The sequence below is a fragment of the Stereum hirsutum genome (assembly GCF_000264905.1).
Source record: "Stereum hirsutum FP-91666 SS1 unplaced genomic scaffold STEHIscaffold_13, whole genome shotgun sequence".
NCBI classification, from domain to species: domain Eukaryota; kingdom Fungi; phylum Basidiomycota; class Agaricomycetes; order Russulales; family Stereaceae; genus Stereum; species Stereum hirsutum.
The window spans coordinates 1,651,216-1,661,144 of record NW_006763143.1 but is presented as its reverse complement, the minus strand read 5'-3'; the positions used below and the strand labels follow the sequence as shown (position 1 = coordinate 1,661,144).

At 51.4% G+C, this 9,929-nt stretch overlaps 3 protein-coding genes across 3 annotated transcripts; 1 reads left to right on the top strand and 2 right to left on the bottom strand.

The window, feature by feature from the left end:
* Window positions 1-333: 333 nt before the first annotated feature.
* On the bottom strand, window positions 334-3,722 carry STEHIDRAFT_113735 (uncharacterized protein; the record flags this gene model as incomplete). Its single annotated transcript, XM_007307667.1, has 14 exons — window positions 334-575; window positions 716-783; window positions 819-907; window positions 985-1,362; window positions 1,935-1,994; window positions 2,085-2,119; window positions 2,178-2,356; window positions 2,388-2,546; window positions 2,709-2,814; window positions 2,875-2,905; window positions 2,989-3,030; window positions 3,094-3,164; window positions 3,552-3,654; window positions 3,681-3,722. The coding sequence occupies 14 exons, from the start codon at window positions 3,720-3,722 to the stop codon at window positions 334-336; spliced, it is 1,605 nt and encodes a 534-aa protein (XP_007307729.1).
* Window positions 3,723-5,246: 1,524 nt separating this feature from the next.
* On the top strand, window positions 5,247-7,603 carry STEHIDRAFT_113734 (uncharacterized protein; the record flags this gene model as incomplete). Its single annotated transcript, XM_007307666.1, has 8 exons — window positions 5,247-5,270; window positions 5,489-5,524; window positions 5,730-5,841; window positions 5,868-6,062; window positions 6,171-6,377; window positions 6,463-6,552; window positions 6,856-7,057; window positions 7,327-7,603. The coding sequence occupies 8 exons, from the start codon at window positions 5,247-5,249 to the stop codon at window positions 7,601-7,603; spliced, it is 1,143 nt and encodes a 380-aa protein (XP_007307728.1).
* Window positions 7,604-8,738: 1,135 nt separating this feature from the next.
* STEHIDRAFT_44518 (uncharacterized protein) lies at window positions 8,739-8,903 on the bottom strand (the record flags this gene model as incomplete). Its single annotated transcript, XM_007307172.1, has 1 exon — window positions 8,739-8,903. A coding segment is annotated over one exon (165 nt), but the record flags the coding sequence as incomplete, so codon positions are not given.
* Between the last annotated feature and the right edge of the window lie 1,026 nt (window positions 8,904-9,929).

Here is a 9,929-nt window from a genome sequence, read left to right as displayed (position 1 = left end):
GGTCGCGGTAGGGGTCGAGAAAAGGGTGGACTGCGCATCAGGGCCATAGATGTCGAGAGCAGAGGAAATCCAAGAGGAGCCAAGAAGCGTCGTCCTTTCTCAGTTTCGTTCCCAATTCGTTCCACCCCTTCAGCTCATTATTCACCACAAGATCGTCCCACTTCTTTGTACTATACTTCTGAAGGTGTTCACGCGGCCTCCCTTTCTCATTAGCCCAACTCCCTTCGTCGAGTCGAAGAGAGTACAAATCAGGGACAGTCCATCGGAACACGTACCTCATCAACATAGACGCAATCTCACCGGACGACTTGCAACGCAAAACGTTTACTTTGATCAGGCACTAGGTATCTGACCGTTGGCGCTTGACGTACTAGTTGAGAGCGAACAATGGCGAGGTCGAGCGTTTCTCGAGAGAGACATATAGGCGCTGTATGGCTTCGATGGCAGGATGGGTGGTGTAGGGCCAACGCCATGGCGACTCGACAAGGCAGCACCAGCCGCAATGTTATGGCTGGCACGGGTACGTCCGAACCCTCGGTCGCTTGGCTGAGTATCAAGAAGTACATCGTGGAGCCCTGATAGACCGTATAGAAAACAGCCTTAATTTGTGAACATACACAACCCATCCAAACTGCTAGTGACGGAGAATGTCGGAACGAAGAAGGTCCTGAGGCAGCTTCGGATACGCTCGTGGATAAGGCCGTCCTCGACCCACCGCCCCCCTCCTCTGACCAGTGTTGAATTTGGGTAAGACGAATTAGTCCCTGCATTTGAATGTCAGGCCTGACTAAGAGAAAGAAATATGAGCGCATACTCACTTTTCTTGAACGCCAGTTGGTGCCTGGTCTTGCTTATAGTGAGCCGAGAACGAATCCTGACCAAACAGATTTATGGGATAAGCACAATACTATGTCAGTACAGATATATCACACTCACTAGTACGCCAGTCATAGTGGCATGCAAAGCAGACATGCCGTCGCATACCTGTCGATATCGACGATGGTATAGCGTTGCGATTCGGGCGCAGTGAGCCTTGAGATCATCGTACCCTTCCTCCACACGAGCATTCAGAGTAGAGACGTTGTTATCAATGATCACTATATCCCGACAATTATCTGTACAGATCTTGTCCGTCTCCGAGCATCTGTCATTGATAGCATTTATCTCTGACAACAGCCGCGAGACCATTCCTTCAAATCGGATCTGGTTCTCGACAGTGCGTCGAAGTCGGGATTCGACCGCGACGATGCGAGCAAGAAGCTCAGCGTGGGTAATAGGCAACCCTTCGTGTGCTGGGTCTGAGTCGATGGTGGATGCCATGATGTGTGGGCGTGCTGACAGGCTTGCGACTCCGATGCCATCCTTTATAATGTTGTTGTGTTCGCATTTATATATGTTATGAACTTCTTCGTTCACTCGTGAGATAGTCAAGTAGACCTGCCTCACGCTTCTCATTGGCTTGTATTTATATTATGATTCTGTTCGGAGCAGTCGTGTCTTACGCACGATCTGATCGTCAGCACGTTCTCAATGCTATCGTATGACAAGTTCTGCAATCCCATCAGGAAAGCCTTCCCACTAAAAGACAAGTGGAGGGCCTGCCTGGCGGTACGATTCCACCTTTACTTTTTCATGCAGTCTTTTGACTCACCTTCATCTCGACACTCATTGGAGCATGTTGTTTTTGATATAGCCATGCTTTCACATGGCATGGGAACGATTCCCGTAAATACAGTCCCAAACCGCATAGAACAAATAACCATAACCACATAAAAGCAATGTCATAAGCACATTAAATCCGGTATCAGCCTGATACCTACTGAATCCACAAAGGAACTAGATAGTGGCACATAAATGTAAGATCATTTCACCGATCCTCCTTCGCGTTCCCCATCCCTTGTTGGCCCAAGGCATTGGACACCGTCGCATCTTACCTTATGTGATAGCCCTGAAGTTCTGGTGGTGGACAGCGAGGGCAGCACCGGGCGTGGAGCCTATTATAGATCACGGAAGACAGTCACTGTAAGTAAAAAGAGGGCCGGAGACAAAAGGGAGGACGGGGTGAAAAAAATCGATGTACGCACCGGCCGTCCATCCGAAACTTCCTCAGGGAATTTGGCTGACATTGATTGCATCCTCGGGCGACGGCACATCCATAACACCAAAGCTAAACGTACCCGTCTCACTCACAATCACGTCCTTCTCCCTGAAGAACTGGCCTATCCTCGGCCACATCCACACATGGCTGGTCGTCTCCTCACAGAGGGGATCCTTAGTGGGGAACCTCGCCTCAAACTGGGGGACGGACAACTTGGAGGCGCAGACGGCAAGACGGAACGAATTTCGGGACGAGCTGCTACATGCCGATGGCCTTGTACTTGGCGTACTTGGCGAGGGTGTGGTCAGAGTGGAGCTCGATGGTGCGCTGTTTGGGGGTGGGGTATGTGAAGTTGTCGGTGTTGAAGTCGGACTTGAGGCAACCGACACAAATGATGAGTTTCGCGGAGCCGACATCTCTGGGCGAAAAAAGAAACCCCCCGACATATCTACAGACACGATCAAGAGAAGAGTCAGCGCGGAGCCTTTGCAAAGAAAGGTAAGGAACCGAGACAACAGATAAGAAGATTCTTACACCGCCGTATCTCGTAACCCTCCCAGACGGTGCTCTTGCCCATAGGGGCAGCGTGAACCGTGAACCAACCGCGCACGCATCTCTACCCGCCGCCTCTCCCTTCCTGACCATATCGTCCAACATGGACTGCTTAGTCTCGTCGTTGGGCAAGAGAGCAGAGGTGAGTGAGGTATAGAGGTTACCTATGGGAATCATCATGAAAACGACATCGGTGGGGATGAAGAAAAAGACGGCGCACGCACCAGTGATAGGTGCTGAAGAATTACAATTGACCTCAAACGGTGTGTTCCCAGCCCTACCATTACCAAACACCAAACATCAATGCACCATCTGCTCATCAAAAAGATGATACTCACAATCAAGCCTATGAAGTCCCCGAGCTGCAATACAAGCAGAATCTGCCGAACGACGAGTGAGAGACGTTCAGGCAAAGCAAGCAGTGTGCCCGTGGACGCACGCACCGTACTAGTCTCGGTCATGGAGCCTACTCCACATGATTCCTGCCACAGCTCCTTCGGAAGTGTTAGATAACCTGACACAGTTGATGCGGGAGAGCATATGTCAGTGTCGAGTCCAACATTAGATGTTCTAGTTGATGTGGAGTGACAAAAGGAAGGGTGAAATAAGTACGTGCGTAAGACAACGACTTGAACGTGCAGCGGGCAGCGAGCAGAGAGAGAGCGGAAACAGCGGAACAATGAGAGGGGGAGATGGAAGTAAAATATGAGATGCAAGATCAAGTCGCGTCGGTGCGGACACGACGCGTCTACAATTGAAAGTCAGCCCAAATTCTATCTCACGGTCAGTCACGTGCTTATCTTCGGAATACTCGAGTAAACGAGTCAACTCGAGTCAACGACGCGCGCGTCAGACTGGTGACCGAGTAGGGTGGCTCAAAGTTGAAATCAGCTGGGCTAACTTTTTGTTAGCTGGGCTGAGCTGCCCAACGCCGGTCGTTCGCGGTCACCATCGAGCAGCGGTGACGCGCTGTGACCGAGTCGCCACACCCAGACAGGGGATACCTGGAGATACGCATCTCTGTCATTACCTCTCTTAAAATATTCAGCTCCTCGATAGAAGTACTTTCCATAGTGGGCGTTGACACAGCGTATACTTTTTCTGAGTCTTATGAGTAAGCTGTCCGCATGTATATTGAGTAGTCGCGACAGGAAGAAGCTCGTGTGGCGGCCCGAAGCATGGGAGTGACCAGTGCGTAACCCCTAATAACTCGCCCGAGTCAGCCCAGCTGATTTCAACTTTGAGTGCAGCTAGTCTCTAAAGCGGGTGCATGTGACGGCTGCGCGGGTACAAGCTTTCGTCGTGCTGCGCCGTTTCCCTCAACATGGCCTCCTCGTCGACATCCACTCACGCACGCGCTTCACGACAACCCGACGGTTGAAGGACTGCTGGAGGAAGCTGGCGGGATCGTAATGGATGCAGAACCAGGGGCGAGAAAACCTGATGGGTGCGTTTTTTTTTTATTCAGCATGGCTTCGACCTTCATCGTTCAATCTCGGTCCTCGGATGCCACATCGTCTACCGACCCCTACGCTCCATTGAACGGCGAAGACTAGTCATGACGAGGTGCCTCAATATCAGTACTTTCAAAACCTCAACACATCGACATCGAGCAATGGGACTTTCTAGTCATATCTTTTCTACATTGCTGACTCATCCCCCTTTGTCCGCCGCAGGCTCGTTCTCGCTCTTGTGCTCATTTTCTATCGCCAAGGTCCCGCATCAGTGATCCTCTTTGACATCTTCAGTTTCGTTTGCGGCTGACATGTCTGTGAACCCCTCGACATGTTGGTGGGCGCACTCTGACAAGTAGCAAGCACCATTGAGTGCATCTAGCCCGCTCCCTCGCCTCTCGCCTCTTGTTTCTGTCCCTTTCCTGCCCTCCTCCCACTTTTTTTCATAATAATGATCTCCGATGGTGTTGATATTCCAGCCCTCTCCCTCCCCGCTGTCGTCTCTTTATGACACTCTTATTTTGTCCTTCACACGATTACCATATTACACTTTCATCGCTGCTACGGATTCAATGGGCCAACCCAACTTTTATAAACTTTGCTTATATTGTAATGCATAAGCAATATGAAACGGCGATGGGCTGCACACACATGAGCATAATATGACCCTGTGCTCAAGGACTTACTGAGTCTACAGCACTCTACGAGGACTACGCGCTCTAATGGATCTACACCCGTAGACCCGGTAGACCCGGTAGATCCATGCTGTTTTGCTGATGTGCCAGTGAGCATCCTGCCCACTCAAAATCCTCGCTCATTGTACGTACCGCCTACGAACCAACGGAATTTGCGACGTATGATGCTGGGTAGTTGAAAGCGGAGGTTTAGTATGTAACGTGTCGCCTGTGAGAAGTACGGTCAATCGTTGGGTACCGCTGACGCTTTCCGTTTGGATAGGTTTTGAGTCAGAGTCAACCTTCACTGCAGCAAAAGGCTTCGACCCGCTGACAAAAACCGGGATCCGAAGGATTTTTGTTCCGCCCTCCATCTGAGTTCTAACGCGCTTCAGCAATCGAAGGAGTTGGTCGGTATTAGAGAAGGTTTCACTGCCTTCAGCCCTTTCGATCTGTTACCAGAGCTCGATGCCGAAAACCGCAAAACGTGAGGTGAGTTCTTCGCTCTCGGCAACATTGTACACAACCCAATAAATCGTCATGTTGACCGTCGATGTGCTCACCTTCCCACTAGACAGCAATACCGCCATCTCGATCGCGTTTTTACGATTCGCTCCCGCAATCATTGTCTGCGCCCCCCACAGTAGAGCATCCAGGCTTGTAGCAGCCTTCCGAACATATTTCCCAGTCGCTTCATCCACATCTGATAGACGACAAAGAATCACTCCAACGAAACGTCTACTAAGGTAGGTCCTCTCTCCTCACATTGGCCAATACTGACTCCACCCAATTCAAACCCGATTCGCTAACCCAACATCTCCAACTCCCTAAAGACGAATGCGAACGCCTCGCCAACACTCTCACGACCCAACGATCTATGCACACGGCCTACCGCACGTCCATCCCCACGCAACTCACGACTCTTCGTTCCTAACTATCTTATTCCCAAAGCGGATACAGCGCCGTTCAATCAAGCCTCCCCTATTTCTTGCAGAGACTTCCCCGTTCCGAGTGCTGAGGCTACCATCGCCCAATGGGACTGGGCGTGTTGCCTTTGGGCTCGGTGATTGACCTTGGTTATGCGTGCAGCACCGATTAGAAGTGGAAGGTCGAGTGCGACGGAGATGGGTTTCAGTTCGACGATCGCGATAGTCAGCAGGGCGCGGGATCATGCGGGAGTGACACTCATTAAGGACGATGTCAGGCTCAGGATACGCGTGCGCGCAAGTGTATGCAGTATGAGAAGCGAAGAAGGCGCTTCATGGCGTGTTGAACTAGATCGAGGTGAGTGGTAGGAGTTTTCTTCTCTTTCTCCCACCGGTTTCTGTATCGAAGATAATTCGACCGATGTATGACTCTCTCCTATTCAGGCTGCCATACTCGCTGAACAAGGCATGCAATACGACCGCCTGCTATCAGAATTACGCCCCCTTTCCTTCTCCTCCGAGGTGTCCGCCGCTCTGGAGGCCCGCGACTCTCACCCCAAAGCCGCGCTCGAAGCCACGAAGAAGTTGAGTTGGAGAAGATGCATAATGACCTCAAGCGATCAGGCGAGAACGATAGACAGGAGAGCCAGTGTTAGATGCTTGAAGTTCAGACGTGTGTATTTGTTCTCACCCTTTAGCAGTGTGGATCGACTTAGGTCATCGTTGCTTTCTCAAACAGCTTGAATATTTGTAACCAGCTCGGTCTCGAGAGGGACTCTGCCCAGAGACGTATGCTACAGAGGAGGCTAGAAGAGGTGAAGGAACTCCAATCGCGCTTGGACAAACAGGTTCGCCCCCATCAAGCCTCCATGCAACTTCTTGTGTATCCATATTTGACATACGGAGGCCCAGTGTATGGGAGCAATGACCTGGTTGTGCGTTACGTCCAAGGAGCTAGTAACGGATCGGAATCCTGCGTTACGGACGCAACGAAAAGATTCGTGAGCAACGGGAGCTCCGTTATGCGTCACATAGCGCACCTAACAACGGAACGACGTGCGCGTTATGCCTTACGTTGTTCCCGTACACTGGGCCTCAGTATGTCCCTTCTTGTACCACAGACGCAGTAACTTTCTACCACTCACGTGCAGAAACGATCAAGTGTCACTTCGAAGAGAAAGTTTCTGCCCTTTCTCGTCAGCTGCAAGGAAACGAGAAGCAGTTGGCGGTCCATGAGCGCAGAGTGCCCATCGCGTCTTCGTCGGTGATGGCTGTGAATGTGGTTGGACATCGGGTTCAGGTGGACAATAGGATGTTGAAGGAGCAGCTTGAGACTGAGGTCGCTGGGCTTCGGTGCGTTTCTTCACGCTCTTATTCCGGATTAATGGGATGGAGGTCCTAATGATTGTTGCCTGTGGATTTGAGTGTTTAGTGCTCCGCTGAAGGTTGCGGAAGCGCATATCGACAACGCGAGAATGCATATTGCGCGTCTTTGATTTCGTCGCACGACAAGTACAAAGCTAGCACCGAAGTTGCCTTAGCCATGCAGGGACTACGGCCATCGAGCCGTTCGGGCCTATCATCGCCTGTCTAATCACTCATCTCATATTCGTGATATGTAGACCGAATATGCCGCCCTCCAGGCGAATGTTGAGGCTGTCAAGCAACAGCTCGAGGAATCGAAGAAAATGCAGCCGGATGCGAAACAAGGCTGATGAAGAGAGGGAGGCATGGAGAGACGACAAGGAGACCTTGGAGGCCACGATCGTGGACTTGACGTCTTCGGAGAGGCACATTGTTGAGGACAGCTCTTTGAGAGATTCAGAGATTCGGGGGCAGGAGGAGCGGGCTAAGGCTCGTAACCTGCCCGGCCCCTTTGGTTTTCATCGCCGCGGTTGAGCATTCTGACATGATCTAGTTGTGCCTGGACGCTGTGGGCTGTTGAGGAGACGTATAACCTCGAGGTTACTACCCGTGCCTCTGGACTATAAAGGGCCAGTAAGAGAAGAAGAAGCATGTTGTGGATTCGTCCGGACTTCGAGGAGGCTCGAGGAGGTTGCCAGTGACCATTGGTGCTGATACGGATCCCAGTCATAGAAGATGCGTCCGAAGATGATTTTAGAGTCGGTGACTTCGGTCACTCCAGGAATGGGGCTAGAAAGGCTAACGTGTTGTTCGAGAACAGTCGTACAGGATTTGAGATCGTCGATTGTTTCGTGAGGTGCCAGATTCGTCAGAACTATCACCGGAGCCTCTTTCGAACATGGGAACCGTCACAGGACTCAAGATGTGGACAAGTGAAAGGCCCAGATGGCAGTACGATTCCCTCCCTTTTTTTTATTGACATTCTAGTATTTTGGGGTGCACACCAACATGTGGACGAACGACTGCAGTTTTTTTTATATAGCCATGCTATCGCATGGCATGGGAACGATTCCCGTCAGATGGAGCACTCAGGTCAGACTCTTGTAACAGTAAGGAAAGCCTCGCGCTTTACTGGTCAGAACAGTTATTCAGCGGCGCTCGACCCCGGGTGGACGAGATCGAGAGTCTGCATCGGGCAAGGGTGTTCACAGTGCATTTTACTGTAAATATTGAGACACGCCATCGGAAACCGAAACTAATAAAAAAAACGACGGTTGTAGCCTACCAGATCTCGAATGAATGCGTATGAAAAATGTCAATGGAGAACTGCAAGCCGAGGAGCTAGTAGGTGAGAATGAATCGGACCACATGGCCCTATAGATCTAAGGAATAATAAAACCATGAGTGAACCAGTGGATGAACGGGCTGAAGAGCATCCTGAATGAAAGAACACAGCCAGCATCAGATCACCAAGGATCAAACGATAAGCCGAAAGACGACACTCACTGCGAGCAACCGTACGAATGCTTCTACCATCTATCAAGCTCGTCGTCAATCGTAAACAACACACTCACCAAGAAAATGCATCGCCTAATGAATGAAATAACCACAGAGCTGCAACTCCCAGACACGTGCAATTTTGACCAGATCTTGTGGATCGTTTTGTGAGGTCAATGAAGAATGCGTTTTGGATGGCTTGCCAGCAGAGAAAAGCGTTGTGGCTGACGAAGGGCGCGACTTCGCCGTTGCAGCAGGCGAGGGAGATACGCTTGTTGATACGACGGCTGACGTATGCGACAACGTTCTCAAAGTCGTTGTGCAAGACCTGCATGACGTCTGTCGAAGTTCGAACACATACTCAGAACAATCAGTACACCGAGCGTCATTAAGACCTTCTCTGAGAGAATAGGACATACCGGACTCGCTCTGAGTGACCCTCACAGTCGAACACTCCGCCACCCTTCTCGCCGAATCCCTGAAACAATCCTCCAGCGCCATCGTATCCGTTCCACAACCAACATGATCTCTCTCATTCTACACACCTTGCCTCCCACTCTCCTCATACACCTGCTCCACCGCCATCTGCAGCGCCCGTTCCTCGATATCGCCCGCCAGCCCCCAGAGCCCATACTCACTCTACGGGTATCCGCTCTTTTTTCTTGGAACGCGATAAGAGCTCGCTCGGCTGTGCACGAGAGGGTGAGGTCGTGATTCATGTTGAATGCTTTCTTCGCCGCCTGAAGCGCGACCCAGCCGAACCCGTGTGACCCATCGCCAGCCCTTTATAAACTGGCCAGCTCCCCAGATCAACTCTCCGTAGCCTCATTCATATACCTCCTCCCGTACCACCTCCTTTTCGTCACCGTCCTATTCGTCACCTCACTCATATACCTGTTCTTCTCGCTGTCGCAGTGGAGACCAGACGGACGCCCGCCGGCATGGGACGACCGCGAGGTGATCTCAACGAGGGAGTGCGTCGCGGAGGTGGAGTCGGCCGCGAAAGACTGGCGTATGAGGTGGAGGATATGTGGTAGCCAGGACTGGAACGGCCGCACTAAAGGAGCCTGATGAGGCGTTCTTCGAAGTTGGAACATGCTGGGATGATGGCTCCGAGGGAGTCGGACCAGACGACCGGGACGCGCTCGTCTCACTGTTGGGTTGGGAGTTTGAGTTGGATTGGACTATTTTGACTTTAGGGGGGTTGGACGAGACTTACGATGAGGGCGGCGTGTTGTTCGTGATCAGCGTGAGGGAGCATCATCATCGCGTCGACAACTTGAATGCGCGTGTTCGCATCGACGTACACGCTCTCTCATCGTAGTCACTGAGGTATACATAACACCACGCCGCCACATCGGGA